At 46.5% G+C, this 18,388-nt stretch overlaps 1 protein-coding gene across 1 annotated transcript in view; it reads left to right on the top strand.

The window, feature by feature from the left end:
- Positions 1–13,353, top strand: part of BFSP1 (beaded filament structural protein 1) — a 37,116-nt gene extending 23,763 nt beyond the window's left edge. The window contains exons 6-8 of the mRNA XM_068987702.1: positions 3,551–3,771; positions 10,131–10,216; positions 12,203–13,353. Coding sequence (XP_068843803.1) covers positions 3,551–3,771; positions 10,131–10,216; positions 12,203–13,353 — 1,458 coding nt within the window. The remainder of the gene's footprint in view (positions 1–3,550; positions 3,772–10,130; positions 10,217–12,202) is intronic.
- Positions 13,354–18,388: the final 5,035 nt, after the last annotated feature.

Raw genomic sequence — 18,388 nt, 5'->3', positions numbered from 1 at the left:
TGGACCACGCATGAGACCCCTGCATGTGGGCCATGCATGAGATGGTACTTATTCCAGGTGCCCGAGAAAGGACAGGCTCTCTAAATTCTCTAAGTTGTGTCATTTGAGTTTTTGTGACAGGAAGTGAAAACATGCAGATTTTTGCGAGTGTGTTGCCCAGATGTCATTTTTTGTGAAAGCCCCTTAGCACCATCTGGTGGCAGGTTTTGGTAAGGTGGCATGTAATCTGGGAAGGACACTGTTTCTTTTTCCTTTTTGAAATGACCTGGACCCAAAGGAGTCCAGGGGCCTAAGAGGACTGAGGCAAGAGGTAACCCCTCCAGACGGGGCTCACGTGAGGCGTAGCTCAGGATCCCTGAGGACCGTGTGTGCTAAGGCAGGTCCCACAACTGTGCTAGAACACTTGTCTTTCACTCAGATGTTTCTGGCAAGCCCCATGTGAGGTCCAGGAACACCAAGCAGAGCTTGGCTGGGCTCCTGCCTGCAGCCAAGTGGGGAGATGAATATCAGCTGGTCGATCCAAATGGTCCAGGCAGAAATGCCCAGTTACCTGGCTCACAGTGAAGTTCAGGCTGCTTCAAGGCCCACACCTGCCACCTGCCTCTGCCCCCTGTATCAGCTTGACTGCTGTTCTTGTAGTGACTCGGGGCTGTCAGTGGGCAGCTCTCTTCTCCTCTCCTCTCCTGACCACCCCTGCAGACCTGGCACCCGCCTCTCTTCTTCTCACGCCTCTCTCTGCAAGGCTCTTTGCTTCTGCAGTGCCCAGGACTGGCCTTACCTCCTCCTGGAAGCCTTCTGTGATGCCCCGCCCCCTGCACCTCCCCAGCACCTTGGACCTCTTTGTGGGTTCTGTGACACCCTGTGCTTGACCCTGTGGCCAACCTGGACTGTGGCTCCAGGAAGGAGGGTCTCTTTCTCCTACTGTCAGCCTGGTGCTAGACGGTGTCTGAAGCCCACATGGAAGTCAGTCCCCTCAGAGACATCTCGTTAGCCCCCTTTGAGCTGCCAAAAGGGAGGCTTTTATTATTTCTTTCTGAGCACCCCTCCGTCTGATGGAGGAGGTTTCAGTTATTGAGCTTTAACACGTGGGTGCTGTGGGCACAGCTCTTTCCTATTCACGAGGTAGAAGGGTGAGCTTTGATGAAAGTGTGTCCAGCTCTCATGTTCTCCTACTGCCCAGCCGACTCTGGGGCTGATGGACCCCAGCCACACCGGTCTGTGACCTGCAGGCTTTGTTCTCAGGACCGCTCCATGGAAATGGAGAGTCTTATGTGGGGATTCACCCACTCCTGGATGGATTCTTGCCTCTGAGATTCAGGTCTAGAGGGGTCCTTTGAATCCCTTCATGGAAGCCTTTCCTGGAGTGTGTGGATGCCGGTATGGTAAAGAGGGTGTGGCCACACCAGGAGTCAGAGGCTGTGCCTTGGTGTTTGATGTCCTAGGAGACTGTTTGAATGGAGACAGTTTTATTAAAATTTATTTATTTTTAATTGAAAGATAATTTATAGTATTGTGTTGGTTTCTGCCAAATATCGACGTGAATCAGCCATAGGTCCACATATGTCCCCTCCCTCTTGAATCTCCTGCCCGCCTCCTACCCCATCCCATCCCTCTAGGTTGTCACAGCGTGCTGGTTTGAGCTCTGAGGTGAAGTCGCTTAGTCGTGTCTGACTCTTCGGGACCCCATGGACTGTAGCTCACCAGGCTCCTCCATCCATGGGATTTTCCAGGCAAGAGTACTGGAGTGGGTTGCTATTTCGAGTCATAGAGCAAATTCCCACTGGTGATCTACTTTACATATTATGGTAATATATATGTTTCCATGCTACTCTCTCCTTCTTCCCTGCCCCTTGACCACAAGTCTGTTCTCTACGTTTGCATCTCCATTGCTGCCCTGCAAAGAGGTTCATCAGTACCATCTTTCTAGATTCCATATATATGCATTAGTATATGATGTTTGTTTTTCTCTTTCTGACTTACTTCACTCTGTATAATAGGCTCTAAGTTCAACCACCTCATTAGAATGGACTCAAATGCGTTCCTTTTTATGGCTGAGTAATATTCCGTTGTGTATATGTACCACAGCTTCTTTATCCATTCATCTGTTGATGGACATCTAGATTGTTTTCTGAATGGAGGCAGTTTTAAATGAGGAACAGAAACCTGGCCAAACTCTCTTTGTTTATTTTGAAATAATTTTAGACTTCTCTGATGCTGTAAAAATAGCTCAGAGTTTTCCCATACTCTTCATTCAGTTCCCCCAAAGTCAACATCCAAATAGCAAAGCACCAAGGTTGAAACCAGGACATTGGTGAGCAGACCAGACTGGGAAGAGACTTGCCTGAAATCTTACCTGTTACCCTGTTCACAGGTTGCCTGATCCTGGGTCCTGCCTGCATTCAGGTGTCCTGTCTCCTCAGCCTCCTCCAGTCTGGGACAGTTCCTGCCCATCTCTGCTTCTCATGACCTTATCTGTACAGAGTGAAGGGTCCAGCTCTCAGGAATAATCACCCTCTATGTGGTCCAGTGTGTTCATTAAGCTGCATGTATCAGGCATCCTGCGATGCACATACGTGAGGATAGATTCAGATTCTCGCTTAGTTCCCCATGACTCAAAGAATGTGGCCGGGAGACCAGAGCCACAGCCACGGGCATTGTGGGGGAGCCACTTAGAAACGCAGCCCCTCCAGCCCAGTGGAGCTACTGAGTCAGAATCTGAGCAAAACCGTATCCTTGGGGTGGTTCATATGCGTGTTGAGGTTTGACAAGTGCTCTTCCAGATGAAGTGGGTTTCAGTCTACATGTTTTATTTTGCTTTTGAGGACTGGCCACGCCTGTTAGATCTTTTCTCCTTGGGAAAGTGAGCTTGTACTGAGCTTGTAAATAAGTTCTCTTGTAAATAAGTAAGCAACTTGTGGGTGCTTGTGGGTTGTCATAGCTCTAAAAGTGAAGACGAGGAACCTCTTTTCATTTTCCTACCTTAATTTTGACTTGTCCTGCTTTAATATATAAATAGCATTTATCTGAAGTTATTTTACATAAGTGCCAGCGTACACAAACACATTTTAGCTATCAAAACATATATGTAACTCTACTGGTCAGAAACCAGGAGAAAATTAAAGTGCTGTAGTGATTGAATAAGATCAAGGAAATTCCCCCCTTTAATTATTATAGCATCTTATCTATTTAGTCCATGTTCTTCTTTTTACTACTTTTTCATGCTAACTCAGTAAAGTACGAATGATGTACTCTGAGTTGTACGTGTTAGTCCAGGGACAGCAGTTTTTATTTTCTGAGTTTCTCATCTTCCTACTGCCTTGGTTCAGGGGCTCCACTACAGGCTGATTTCCGGGAGTGCTGATACAAGCAAGCATCAGGGGAAGGGGTTCAGTTGTCACATCCTTCTGTGGCTTAAAGATTCTCTGCAGACGGAGAAACAAACCAACAAAACAAATACAACTGGGTACGCCATCTGGATTCTCCCCTGCTGCGTCTGTGTCTGAAGGGAGAGGGTGGCTGGGTTTTCTCGTGACCGTGTCTCTGCCCACAGACCGCGGCCCTGGAACAAGCCATCAGAGACGCCCACGAGTGTTATGATGATGAGATTCAGCTTTACAACGAGCAGATCGACACCCTGCGGAAGGAGATTGAAGAGGCAGAGAGGAGCCTGGAGAGATCATCCTATGACTGCCGGCAGCTGGTGGTTGCCCAGCAGACCCTGAGGAATGAGTTGGACCGGTATCATCGCATCATCGAGAATGAAGGCAACAGGTGGGGTCAGGGTGGGCAGAGCCCGTGGGCACAGAACCACTTACTTGTTCCACGTTTTTCCATATGCCAGTTCCAGGCTGTAGGGAATGTGGCAGTAAGGTGAAAGTGTTAGTAGCTCAGTCGTGTCTGACTCTTTGTGAACCCCCCTGGACTGTAGCCTGCCAGGTTCCTCTGTCCATGGGATTCTCCAGGCAAGGATACTGGAGTGGGTAGCCATTCTGTTTTCCAGGGGATCTTCCCGACCCATTGCAGGCAGATTATTTACTGTCTGAGCCACCAGAAAGAGACCCCCAAATCCAGGACCTTATGGGGCTGGAATCCCAGTGGGGGAGACAGAGGATGGATGGGTTTGCAACAGAGACGTGGGCTCTGGCGTGAGTGATGGTGGGGGGAGCGGAGAGGTGATGAATATGACCATGGAAGTGTTTGGATGTCAAGGTGCCTTTCAGCTCCACAGGCTTCTGGGGACAGGAGTGTCTTAGCTGAAAGGACGACCAGGTATGGTTATTGAGATGCTACAGGTGAGATGCCTGCACAGTACCTGGAACTGGACCAGCACTCAGAGCAGTTGGTGTCATCACTGTTGCCGCCATGGTGACTCTGATCACCTGGCCAGCCGGGACTGTGGCTGCCAGCAGGCTGTCTGGTCTCCTCTGCATGATGGATTGGGACGTGACGTCTGCTGGCAAGTGTCTCTGTCTCAGCCTCATTCACATCTACACCTGCATCAGCTACTCTCCGTTTCCTCCATGCTCATCTGTGTGACCGTGTCTGCACCTACATGTACACTTATGTCCACATCTGAGTCTACAGCGTCTGTATGTGGACATCTACACGCCACCTGTGTTCTCTACATCAGCTGTAGCTGCACCTGCATCCCCTAACCTACACCTGTATCATCGGCACCGACACCTGCCTCTGCACCGCCTGTTCCTGCACCTTCTGCATCCACGTCTGACACCTACTCTGCCATCTGCATCTGTCTGGGCCATCCACATGTGCGTCTACCCCACATCTGCAGTTTCTGTGCCTGCACCATCGTCAACGCTTCTGTTATTTACGCGGATGCCTGCACCACCTACATTTACACCTGCGCTTACCTCCACGCCATCTACATCTGCATCTCTACTTCCACCCACATCTGTGGGTCATCTGTGTCCACATCTATATCACTTACATCTGTATCTACATACACCTGTATCTACATTTTCTATGGTTATAGTTACATCTTTATCACCTAAGCCTGCACCTCGTCTCCACATAAAGTATGTAAATCTCCATCATCTTTATGTACATGCATTAACTGTCTATACCTCCATGGTTTTCTTTTTTACTTTACAATATTGTATTGGTTTTGCCATACATTGACGTGAATCCAGCACGGGTGTACATGTGTTCCCCATCCTGAACCACCCTCCCACCTCCCTCCCCATCCCATCCCTCTGGGTCATCCCAGTGCACCAGCCCCGAGCACCCTGTATCATGCATTGAACCTGGACTGGGAATTCATTTCACATATGATAATATATGTGTTTCAATGCCATTCTCCCAAATCATGCCACCCTTGCCCTCTCCCACAGAGTCCAAAAGACTGTTCTATACATCTGTGTCTCTTTTGCTGTATCGCATATGGGGTTATCGTTACCATCTTTCTAAATTCCATATATATGGGTTAGTATACTGTATTGGTGTTTTTCTTTCTGGCTTATTTCACTCTGTATAATAGGCTCCAGTTTCATTCACTTCATTAGAACTGATCCAAATGTATTCTTTTTAATGGCTGAGTAATATTCCACTGTGTATATGTACCCACAGCTTTCTTATCCATTCATCTGCTGATGGACATCTAGGTTGCTTCCATGTCCTGGCTATTATAAACAGTGCTGTGATGAACATTGGGGTGTCTCTTTCAATTCTGGTTTCCTCAGTGTGTATGCCCAGCAGTGGGATTGCTGGGTCATATGGCAGTTCTATTTCTAATTTTTTAAGGAATCTCCACACTGTTCTCCATAGTGGCTGTACTAGTTTGCATTCCCACCAACAGTGTAAGAGGGTTCCCTTTTCTCCACATCCTCTCCAGCATTTATTGCTTGTAGACTTTGGATAGCAGCCATTCTGACTGGCATGAAATGGTACCTCATTGTGGTTTTGATTTGCATTTCTCTGATAATGAGTGATGTTGAGCATCTTTTCATGTGTTTGTTAGCCATCTATATGTCTTCTTTGGAGAAATGTCTGTTTAGTTCTTTGGCCCATTTTTTGATTGGGTCTTTAATTTTTCTGGAATTGAGCTGTAGGAGTTGCTTGTATATTTTTGAGATTAATTCTTTGCCAGTTGCTTTGTTTGCTATTATTTTCTCCCATTCTGAAGGCTGTCTTTTCACCTTGTTATGGTTTCCTTTGTTGTGCAGAAGCTTTTAATTTTGATTAGGTCCCATTTGTTTATTTTTGCTTTAATTTCCAATATTCTGGGAGGTGGGTCATAGAGGATCCTGCTGTGATTTATGTTGGAGAGTGTTTTGCCCATGTTTTCCTCTAGAAGTTTTATAGTTTCTGGTATTACATTTAGATCTTTAATCCATTTTGAGTTTCTTTTTGTGTATGGTGTTAGAAAGTGTTCTAGTTTCATTCTTTTACGAGTGGTTGACCAGTTTTCCCAGCACCACTTGTTAAAGAGATTGTCTTTTCTCCATTGTATATTCTTGGCTCCTTTTCAAAGATAAGGTGTCCATAGGTGCATGGATTTATCGCTGGGCTTTCTCTTTTGTTCCATTGATCTATATTTCTGTCTTTGTGCCAGTACCATACTGTCTTGATGACTGTGGCTTTGTAGTAGAGCCTGAAGTCAGGCAGGTTGATTCCTCCAGCTCCATTCTTCTTTCTCAAGATTGCTCTGGCTGTTCGAGGTTTTTTGTATTTCCATAAAAATTGTGAAATTATTTGTTCTAGTTCTGTGAAAAATACTGTTGGTAGCTTGATAGGGATTGCATTGAATCTATAGATTGCTTTGGGTAGTATACTCATTTTCACTATATTGATTCTTCTGATCCATGAACACAGTATATTTCTCCATCTATTTGTGTCCTCTGATTTCTTTCACCAGTGTTTTATAGTTTTCTATATATAGGTCTTTTGTTTCTTTAGGTAGATATATTCCTAAGTATTTTATTCTTTTCATTGCAATGGTGAATGGAATTGTTTCCTTAATTTCTCTTTCTGTTTTCTCATTCTTAGTATATAGGAATGCAAGGGATTTCTGTGTGTTGATTTTATATCCTGCAACTTTACTATATTCATTGATTAGCTCTAGTAATTTTCTGGTGGAGTCTTTAGGGTTTTCTACGTAGAGGATCAAGTCATCTGCAAACAGTGAGAGTTTTACTTCTTCTTTTCCAATCTGGATTCCTTTTATTTCTTTTTCTGCTCTGATTGCTGTGGCCAAAACTTCCAAAACTATGTTGAATAGTAGTGGTGAGAGTGGGCACCCTTGTCTTGTTCCTGACTTTAGGGGAAATGCTTTCAATTTTTCACCATTGAGGATAATGTTTGCTGTGGGTTTGTCATATTTAGCTTTTATTATGTTGAGGAATGTTCCTTATATTCTTGCTTTCTGGAGGGTTTTTATCATAAATGGATGTTGAATTTTGTTGAAAGGCTTTCTCTGCATCTATTGAGATAATCATATGGTTTTTATTGTTCAATTTGTTAATGTGGTGTATTACTTTGATTGATTTGCAGATATTGAAGAATCCTTGCATCCCTGGGATAAAGCCCACTTGGTCATGATGTATAATCTTTTTAATATATTGTTGGATTCTGTTTGCTAGAATTTGTTAAGGATTTTTGCATCTATGTTCATCAGTGATATTGGCCTGTAGTTTTCTTTTTGTGGCATCTTTGCCTGGTTTTGGTATTAGGGTGATGGTGGCCTCACAGAATGAGTTTGGAAGTTTACCTTCCTCTGCAATTTTCTGGAAGAGTTTGAGTAGGATAGGTGTTAGCTCTTCTCTAAATTTTTGGTAGAATTCAGCTGTGAAGGCGTCTGGTTCTGGGCTTTTGTTTGTTGGAAGATTTCTGATTACAGTTTCCATTTCCATGCTTGTGATGGATCTGTTAAGATTTTCTATTTCTTCCTGGTTCAGTTTTGGAAAGTTGTACTTTTCTAAGAATTTATCTATTTCGTCCAAGTTGTCCATTTCATTGGCATATAATTGCTGATAGTAGTCTCTTATGATCCTTTGTATTTCTGTGTTGTCTGTTGTGATGTCTCCATTTTCATTTCTAATTTTGTTGATTTGATTCTTCTCCCTTTGTTCTTGATGAGTCTGGCTAATGGTTTGTCAAGTTTATTTATCTTCTTGAAGAACCAGCTTTTGGCTTTGTTGATTTTTGCTATGGTCTCTTTTGTTTCTTTTACATTTATTTCTGCCCTAATTTTTAAGATTTCTTTCCTCCTACTAACCCTTATACCTCCATGGTTTTCATCTGTCTACATCTCCATCATCTTTATGTATGTGTATAAACTGTATACATCTCCATCATTTTTATGTGTATGTATAAACTGTCTACACCTCCATTGTCTTTATGTACATGCATAAACTGTCTATACCTCCATCATTTTTATGTACATGTATAAGCTATCTACATCTCCATCGTTTTTATGTACATGCATAATCTGTCTACATCTCTGTCATCTTTATGTACATGTATAAACTGTTTACATCTCCATTTTTATGTACATGCATAAACTGTCTACACCTCTGTCATCTTTAGGTACATGTATAAATCATTGGCACCTGCATTGTCTTTATGTACATACACATCTACAGTGGTGTCTCCATTATTCCTATCCATACCCATGCCTACGTATATGACTATATCCACCTGTGTACCTATAGCCCTAGATGTGTGGAGAATGGATTGAGGCCAGCCTCCCAGTGTAAGGACTCTGCTTCTCTATTAAGTGGAGATTCTTCATGGGAACAGGCCCCTCTGTTCATGGAATTCTTCAGGCAGGAATACTGGAGTGGGTAGCCACTGCCTTCTCCAGGGGATCTTTCCACCAACCCAGGGATTGGACTTACATCTCCTGTGGCTCTTGTATTGGCAGGCGGGTTCTTTACCACCGAGCACCTGGGAAGCCCTCTCTTATTTTAAAAAGCCCTCCAAGCAAAGAGAACTCCTGTTCAACAAAGAAGTGGCATATTTAGATTATCAGAAATTTCTACCTTACCATTTTTTATGTGTGTTTCACAGTTTATGATTGACCTTCCCATCATCATGCAATGTGTGAGTACATTTGAGGGGTTTAGATTGAGATAAAAGAGAAACACCTGGGCATTCCCCCAGGGACACTTCTATCCTCTCTCTGGGGCTCTGTCTTGGCATATGAGTGCTCTAATGTGTTGCAGGAAATGGAAGATTTTCTTTTGTTTTCTCTAGTTCCAGTCAATGTATTGTGCTGAACTCAATTATATTTGTCACAGTGAATGCTTCTTGCACACATATACAAAATGTCTTGAACTGGTATTTAAATGTCTTTGTGAAAAGTTTTGTTTTGGAGACAAGACTTCATCAAAAGGTAACTGGATACCTCTTTTGTATTTTTACATAGAACTCTTAATTTTGATTTAATTTCACACTGATAGACGTGTTGCAGGCACGGAGCAAGGAAATTCTGAATCCTCTTAGAATCACTAGCTGTTTACATTTTATCTCAATTCCTTTTATTTTCCTGCTCTCTCTGGTTATAGAAACTATTCTTTAAAAAACAAGTTGGAGAATCATATCCTGGTTGCCCTAAATAATTTATCCTAGGCTGGCCATTCTCTTATTTTAGGGGTGGTGTGCATGCTCAATAGTGTCTGACTCTTTGTGACCCTAAGGTCTGGAGCCCACCAGGCTCCCCTGTCCATGAAATTCTCCAGGCAGGAATAGTGGAGTGGGTAGCCATTGCCTCCTGCAGGGGATCTTTCCCACCCAGAGATCAAACTTACATCTCTTGCAGCTCTTGTATTGCCAGGTGGATTCTTTACCACTGAGCCACCTGGGAAACCCTCTCTTATTTAAAAAAAAAACCCAAACACAGAGAACTCCTGTTCAACAGAAAAGTGGCATATTAAGATTATCAGTCATTTCTACCTTACCATTTTTTTATGTGTGTTTCACAGTTTATGACATGACCTTCCCATCATCATGCAATGTGTGAGTATGTTTGTGATTCTTGAGCTGTTGGATCTAGAGGAAGCCTTGTGCATTTTTGCTGGACACTAGAGCCTCCCTCTTACCCCCCAACCCCATTCTGTTTGCCTTGATGACTTAATGATGGTGACCTCCCTCTTTCTGGTTCTTTCTGCCAGGCTGAGCTCTGCCTTCATTGAAACTCCAGTTACCCTGTACACTGCGAGCCACGGGGCCTCCCTCAGCCCTCGGCACGGTGGGAAAGGTGAGTCCCCAACTCTGGCTTGTTCTATTTTTCTGTCCTAGGAAAATGGAAAAAATCAAGCGACTTTGTCTCTGAATGCAACATTCATGCTCCCTTCCGATCCAGCTGGAAATTCAGTGCTTTTGCATGGGGGTCCCTCCTTGCCCTGCTGATGTCCTCGCACTGAAGCCGAGTGACTGAGTCTAAAAGTTTACAAGGAGAAAGTCAGGCCATGTGAGAGGCCACCATCCATGAGCAGGAGGCATTTAACTGGGGAGGAAAATCGCAGCATTTACTTTGGCAAGAAGTAGATAATGAAATGTATCTATCCACCCTCCCCCTCCCCCAGTGAAATGAACTCTTTTAAGCAAAGGTGCTTAATCTAACATCAGGAACAGAGTAGATGCTCAACTTTGTTCATTTTCTCTTCCGGTCAAAACTGAGCAGGAAGAGCTTGGTGGGCAGTGGAGCTTCTGCCTTCAACACTTGGTCCTTTGGGGATGGTTTCCTGCCCTTGTGAGATGTTCACTCATGGCTCAGTCTCCCCAGTCAGGACCAAACAGAACGGTGCCTGGAGGAAGGAAAGCCTCGCTTACAGTGCTATCAAATCCCAGGGTCTCAGAAAGCTCAGAGGGCTTTGTGGAGATGGGAGAAGGGGCAGGGGTCCCCAGACACCCAGGCTGGCTCCAGGGGCCCGTAGCTGTGTGCAGGGTACTGGGCTTGATGCTTTGCTGTCGCAGTCTGGAAATTCTTCACAGTTTTGAACAGCAGGCCCTGAAATTCAGCAGCTGGTCCTGCAAGCACCCCCTTCTGCACACCTGCTTCTGGCCACCTGCTTTGACATGTCCCCCTTCTCATGTCCCTCCCCCATGGCTTCATGACCTGCACCTGCCATGCCTGCTCACTCTGCTTTGTCATTGAGGGTCACCCCTATGGGATGCCCTGGCTCTGTGAACCCAAGTCCTCTGGTTAACAAAGGGAGGAGGGCAGCTGGATAAGACTTTGGAGTGAAAAAGTTAAAAAACCACTGTGTTAGTAAATCTTGAAAGTTTTTGGATGTGTGTGTGTGCTAAGTCATTTCAGACGTGTCCAACTCTTTTGTGACACCATGGATTCTAGCCTGCGACCCTCCTCTGTCCGTGGGATTTTCCAGGCAAGGATACTGGAGTGGGTTGCCCTACCCTCCTCCAGGGGAATCCTTCTGACCCAGGGATCGAACTCGTGTCTCTTATGTCTCCTGCAATGGCAGGTGGTTTTTTTTTTTTTTTTTTTTACCACTAGTGCCACCTGGAACTAAAAGCCCGCCTTTTGGATGAGACAGGGTGAAACTTTATGTTTTCTGAAACTTTAAGTTTCTCCTCTTGGCTGGTCTAAAGCAGTGAATGTGGCCTCTGGCCCAGGAGATTCCCGTTCTGGGTTTAAGGGCATCGTTTCCTCTTGTTGCACAGGAGGAACGGGATGGTGAGCAAGGACTGGTGGTGTTTATCTGGTTTGGGGTGCAGGGGGACAAGGGTGTGCCTGGAAGCTATTCCAAACCCATCAGAGGAAGGTGGGTTGACTCTGAGTTGCTCCTTTGGGGAAGCCTGGGGTGAGAGTGACTGTGGACTGGATTTCCTGGTCTGGTCTGGATCCAAGTGTCCCCTGAGACTTTGAGGTGAGGGTGCTGGGGTGGGGCAGAGGCACTACTCCCATAGAGTGTTATTGCAGGAGAAACACGGATCTCAGTAAGTTGAATCCAGTGTGAAGGGAACTGTAGGGGCCTCCCCTCTGCACTGCAAACCTGGAGGGGCCAAGTGACTTGTCTCAAAGTCACACAGCGGCCGGCAGGGCTGGTTCCTCAGTGTGGGCCATGAATGCTTAGGACCCAGGGATCCTACCCTGTTGCCAACCAGCCAACCAGTAAACCCCACCTCAGTGCTAGGCATGTATTTTTCAACAAATACTTTTTTTTCCCTCTGTCATTGGCCTTTATTCATTGCACCCGCCTCCTTTTTTCTGTTTTCAAAGATCTCACCAGGGCTGTGCAGGACATAACTGCAGCGAAACCAAGACTCAAAGGCCTCCCCAAGAACCTTCCAAGGAAGAAGGAGATGGTAGCAAAAGACAGAGCAGATGAAATTCTGGAAGAGACCCCACTGAGAGGTCCAGAGGACACGAAGCAGGGACGGGTGGTGCTCAAAGAAGAGGGTGAGTCTAAGCTTGAACCGGGAGACGAAGAAGCAAGTCCCCCGACCCAGGAAGGGGCTCCGGAGGATGTCCCAGATGGAGGCAAGATAAGCAAAGCCTTTGAGAAACTAGGCAAGATGATCAAGGAGAAGGTGAAAGGCCCCAAAGAACCCGAGCCCCCCGCCGACTTGTACGCCAAAGGGCGGTATGTGATGGTCTCTGGAGATGCCAGTTTCGTGGATCCTGGCTTCTGTGTCTTCTCCGTTCCAGCCAAAGGGGGTGTGGTGGTGTCTAAGGGGGACGACTCTGTGCCTCCTGACAGTGGCGTGGAACCCTCTCCCCCGCAGCCTGAGCCCCCTCTAGGGGACGGACAGGGGGCCCCCCAGGAGAAAGAAGATGGTCTGAAGGAGGAAGGGGGGCCCCCTGAAGGGAAAGGAGATGGTGTGAAGGAGGAAGGGGGGCCCCCTGAGGGGAAAGAAGACGATCTGAAGGAGGAAGGGGGGCCCCCTGAGGGGAAAGGAGACGATCTGAAGGAGGAAGGGGGGCCCCCTGAGGAGAAAGGAGATGGTCAGAAGGAGGAAGGGGGGCCCCAGCAGGGGAAAGAAGATGGACGCCCCCCCACCCCGCACCCTGCAGACAAAGGGGATGAGAAAAATGCCAAAGAACTGAAGGGCCTCCAGGGGAAACAGGATGACCAGAAGGAGGAGGAGGGGGCCAGAGGGCCCTGTCCCATGGTGGCGCCTGGTCCAGAGGGGCCGTCTACACCCCAGTCTCAAGGGCCTCAGGTCACTCTGGGTGGGTCTGAGGGGCATGGGGCTCGGAGCGGCAGCCGGCCGGCGAGAAGCCCTCCCAGGAAGCTGGCCTACGAGAAGGTGGAGGTGATGGAATCCATAGAGAAGTTTTCCACTGAGAGCATCCAGACATATGAAGAGACTGCTGTCATTGTGGAGACCACGATTGAAAAGACGAAGGCAAACAAGAAGAAACTGTGAGAGAAGGGATCCTCCAGTGCCTGAGCTAACCGGGAGGAGGTGCCTCTGGGCCCCTGTAGACATGTGCTTGGATGTTTTAGAACAGAGGCTATAAGGGTGAGGATACAAGGTCCTTTGGATTAGACCGTGGTTGGCCCATCTGGCTTACCAATGAAGCCTTAATTAAAACGTTTTCTTTGCTTGCACATCCTTTGTCTGATTAACAGGGGCCTTGGGCTTGCAGGTGGGCCATCCTCGCTCAGGACAGGGGTGCCCTGCTAACGGCCACTGAGCTGAGCTCATTTAAGAAAGTAGATGAGCCCTTTGTCCTGGGGCATCGCGGGGCTCATTAGAGGATCAGAGTCTGGATTTCACACTTGAAACATGTCAGATGATGGATCAGCTTGTTTTCACTGCGTTTCAGGCACAAGCACACGATTGCATGAGGGGTGCTTTGTTAGAAGTCAGGTGATTAAAGGTGTCTGTCTCAGTTTGGGTTCCCCAAGAAGCTGACCCTGCAGCAAGGATCTGATGTCATTTCTGGGGACGTGGTCCCACGAAGCACCAGGAGGGCAGGAGACAGAGGTGGAGGCAGCAGGGCATCAGAGAGGAGAGGCGCTACCAGGTGGTTTGGCACTGTGGGCGGCTGGTGCTCAGCCCCCATACCTGGGGGCTCTGGGAGACGGGGTGGAACTCGGTCTTCAGTTATACTGCCCGAGGGTGTGGGAGCTGAGTATTGACCCACCAGCTCGGCCAGAAGGTAGGGCCCAGGACAGCTCTCAACCAAGAATCGCAGGTGCTGGTGGGCTTTTGGATGCCAGGCATGGAGATGCATGGAAGCAGTAGGGGTCACGGGCAAGAAGCAGGGTGCCAGGGCTGCCTGCATAGCACACTTGCCTTGTGTCCTGGCTGAGTCACTTAAGAGTTTCTCACTCAGAGATTGCACTCCTGGGTTGGGCTTCGAAAGCAAAATCAAATGTCACCATGCAGTTCCTTGTTCAACAGTTGATTAATGAACTTGCCTAACATTTACTGAGGGGCTTCCCTGATGGCTCAAGTGGTAAAGAATCTGCCTGCAATTCAGGAGACACAGGAGAGGCGGGTTTGATCCCAGGGTTGGGAAGATCACATGGAGATGCAATGGCAACCCACTCCAGTATTCTTGCCTGGGAAGTTCCATGGACAGAGGAACCTGGAGGGCTACGTCCATGGGGTTGCAAAGAGTCAGACGTGACTGAGCCACTGAGCACAGATGCACATTTACTGAACATACTCTGTGTGCCAGGCAGAGTGCAGTGCTGATAACAGAGAGTTTACAAGTTTATTAATGATCTCAATTACCATAATATAATGTCCCATAATACACATATATGTATTCTCCTGTGCATAAATGTGCACTCGGGTATCTGCAGTGTCACATCCTAGGAAACTGAAATTACTTGAAACCAGAATCTTTACAAACATTTTTGTTGCCTCTAGGCATCTCTTTGTTTCTGCTGACAGTCCAAAAGTATTTTTTTTGCTTAGCCAAATAAGAAATTACTCCTTCTCCATGTAGATGCTCCAAAATACATTGTAGACAGTGAATAAATGTGCTGAAATGGATTATTGCATCTCCCTAAACAAAGGTATCTGGCAAGACAACCACACATCATTACCGAAGATTAATAAGTGTCATAAATTACATCCTTTCCCTTAGCACCTTCAAGACAGGACTAAGTGCAGGAGGGACCACCAACTTGGGGGGATCCTGCTGAACCTCGTCTGGTCAAGGCCCCTCCCAGAAACCTCCCACCCCCTGCTCAGGCCCCCTACCCCGCACTGCTAAGATGCCCCCATCCGCCAGCCAGCTGGAAGGATGGGAGAACCGGAATGTTGAAATAGCTCCTACCCAGGCCTGTCTCAGCCTCTGAACTTCCCGCACCAGCCTGTGGTGGCTCTGGCTTCCTGTGTGAGTATTCGGAAAGGTATAAATCTCTGCTGAAGGTGGGGGCTGATCCCCGGGAGCAGGTGGCAGGGGACGGTGTGCAGAAGGCATAGGTGGCTCCAGAAAGTAAACATAAGGGCAGAGGTGGCAATTGTGTTCAAAGAGGGGAGGGCCAGGGGACACTCCTTTTATTCAGATTGTTTCCAGGATGGCCTGGGTGAGAATGAGGAAGTATATGGAGTGGCCAAAGCCCTCCACACGGCTCCCTTTGGTGCCACCCTGGTGAGACAAATTTCCAGAATCCTGGGTTCTGGCCCTAGAGATGGCAGAGCAGGGGTTAATGCCTCCTGGTCTGCCCTGCTATGAGGCCAGAATGATCCACTCCAGACTGAGGCAGGCAGCTTGGGGAGGGGGGGGGAAACTGCCTATCACCCAAAGAATCAGCCATCACATTGAGCACCTTCAAAGCCTGAGATCAAGGCCAAGGCTGGGGCTGCAGAGAGTAGTGAGGAGGGAGGGAGAAGCAGGTTGCTAAGAGAGAAGCCTAGTTCTCTCTGCCTGAGTGACAGGAAGGGTGATACTGTTGACCGGAGTGGGTTGATGACGTGCTTGGCACTCTCTGGAATGAGAAGCTAAGGGGAGGGCTTGGCCTGTCCTTCTGTGTCCCCATGGGAACAATGGATCACTACTTCACAAGGCCAAGCTCCCAGGTCTCAGGCTGCACTTTCAGGGTGCACAGACAGCCCCTCTTCTGCTCTCCCCACCTCGCTGACCTCCTCCACCTCTGACCTCGTCCCAGATCTCCCCCACCCTTCCCAGTGAGGTCAGGTTGGTGCTGAGTCACTTCCAGGGCTCTGCCCTGCTCAGTGCACCCAACTCCAATCACTTTCAGAGCTGGTGGCCCCTTCCCAGCCACATGGAAATCAACTCCTCTGGAAGCTAGGCACCTTCTCTCAGGAACAAAAGGCTAGCCTATCCCACTTGCCTGAAGTGGGAGTCAGTTCTGTGGTACCATCATGCTCTGATGCTCCCCTGAGAACCAGGCTGAGGACAGTCTCCAGATGAGAACACTTCCAAATTCATGTTTAACTTTCTTCCTCTTGTCCTGTCTTGTTCTCCTCACTCATCTACTCCCAGGAGCACTCCTTAAATAAATGTGATAAACAAATAATCTGTTAATTAAGATTGATTCATTAATCTTAATTAAATTAATGTCTTTATGAATTTAAATCAAGATGTAAAATAAATCTCTTAAATAAGAATCTTAAGTAAGAACCTCTAGAGCTTCCCTGGTGGTCCAGTGGTTAAGAATCCATCTTGCAAAGCAAGGAACACCTCTTCAATCCCTGGTCCAAGAAGATTCCAAATGTCTTGAGGCCACAACTATTGAGCCTATTCTCTGAAACCTGCAAGCTGTGCCAACTACTGAGCGCACGCGCAGCAACAACTGATGCCCACACACCCTAGAGCCCGTTCTCCACAGCAAGAGAAGCCACTGCAATGATAAGCCTGCACACCGCAGCTAGGGAGTAGCCCCCACTCTCTGCGACTACAGAAAGCGCATGCATAGCAACAAAGACCCAGCACAGCAAAAAATAGTAATAAAAAATATTTAAAAAAATCTCCATTGCAGACTCTGTTCTAGGGACCCCACCCTATGAGAGCCTCTTGTTATTCATTATTAGCATCAGCCACAATTTATTGCCTCAAAAATTCAGCTTTACTCAGTACCTGAGTGAGTGAGTGAGTGAGTGAGTGAAAGTCCCTCAGTTGGGTCCGACTCTTTGTGACCCCATGGACTCTATAGTCCATGGAATTCACTAGGCCAGAATATTGGAGTGGGTAGCCTTTCCCTTCTCCAGGGAATCTTCCCAACCCAGGAATCCAACCCAGGTCTCCCACATTGCAAGCAGATTCTTTAACAGCTGAACCACAAGGGAAGCTCAAGAATACTGGAGCTAGAATACTATTCCTTCTTCAGAGGATCTTCCCCACCCAGAAATCTAACTGGGGTCTCCTGCATTGCAGGTGGATTCTTTACCAACTGAGCTATCAGGGAAGCCCACACAGTATCTAGTATCTTGTAATACATTCCTTTCTTTTTAAACTGAGTATTAGATTCTGTAGTTTGCACAAATCACTTTGACCAATACAGTGATTCACACCAAAAATAGTTCCAACAATAAACACTCAAGGGACTGAGAGTCTGGCATCCTTAGGGGTGAGATTGGTCATCCTCTCTGGTTGAGTTTGAAGGCAATGAAGATCCTATGAGTAGTAAAGGATGATATGGTGAGGACTATTCATTTCTTGATTTCATTTTTTTAAAATAATATAATGGGAACCCATGAGTTTGGTACTCATCCCAAAAGCTAAACTATTATCAGTAACTTAGGTCTACCATGCACTCCTCTTCCATCCAATAATCATGCCTCCCCCAAGAGGTCTCAATTATCTGAGGGTTTTATCACATATATTGATGCCTAAATAACATATTGTTTTGTTTCATTTGCTTTTGATCTTAGTGAAAAGAGTAGTCTTTTGACACTTGCTTTTCCACTCAAAATTATAATTATGAAGATTAGCCATGTTGTGGCACAAAAAGGAATATCATTTTCATTTTTACTGCTGCATAGTATTCCATGTGTGACTACACCACAAACTATACGTTCTGGGGTCCATGGGCGTATGAATCGCTCTTTTCCTGCTCCCTTACAGACAGTGTTACTGGCACTAGTTTGTTCTCCATATCTGTGAGTCTGCTTCTTTTCTCTTATGTTCACCAGTTTGTTGTAGTTTTTTAGATCCCACCTATAAGTGGTGTCATACAATATTTGCCCTTCTCTGTCTGACTTATTTCACTTAGCATAATGCCTTCCAAGTCCATCTATGTTGCTGAAAAAAGGCAAAATTTCATTCTTTTTTATGGCTGAGATGTGGTATTTTCTGTACCCATTCATGTGTTGATAGATATTTACGTTGCTTCCCCATCTTTGCAATTATAAATAATGCTGCTATGAACATTGGGATGTAGGTATCTTTTAAAATTTGTATTGTTTTTTTTGGGGGGATATATACCAAGGAGAGGAATTCCTGGTTCATGTGGTAGTTCTGCTTTTAGTTGTTTGA

The sequence above is a fragment of the Capricornis sumatraensis genome, chromosome 15 (genome assembly GCF_032405125.1).
Source record: "Capricornis sumatraensis isolate serow.1 chromosome 15, serow.2, whole genome shotgun sequence".
Taxonomy (NCBI): domain Eukaryota; kingdom Metazoa; phylum Chordata; class Mammalia; order Artiodactyla; family Bovidae; genus Capricornis; species Capricornis sumatraensis.
This window is presented reverse-complemented; position numbering and strand designations above follow the sequence as displayed.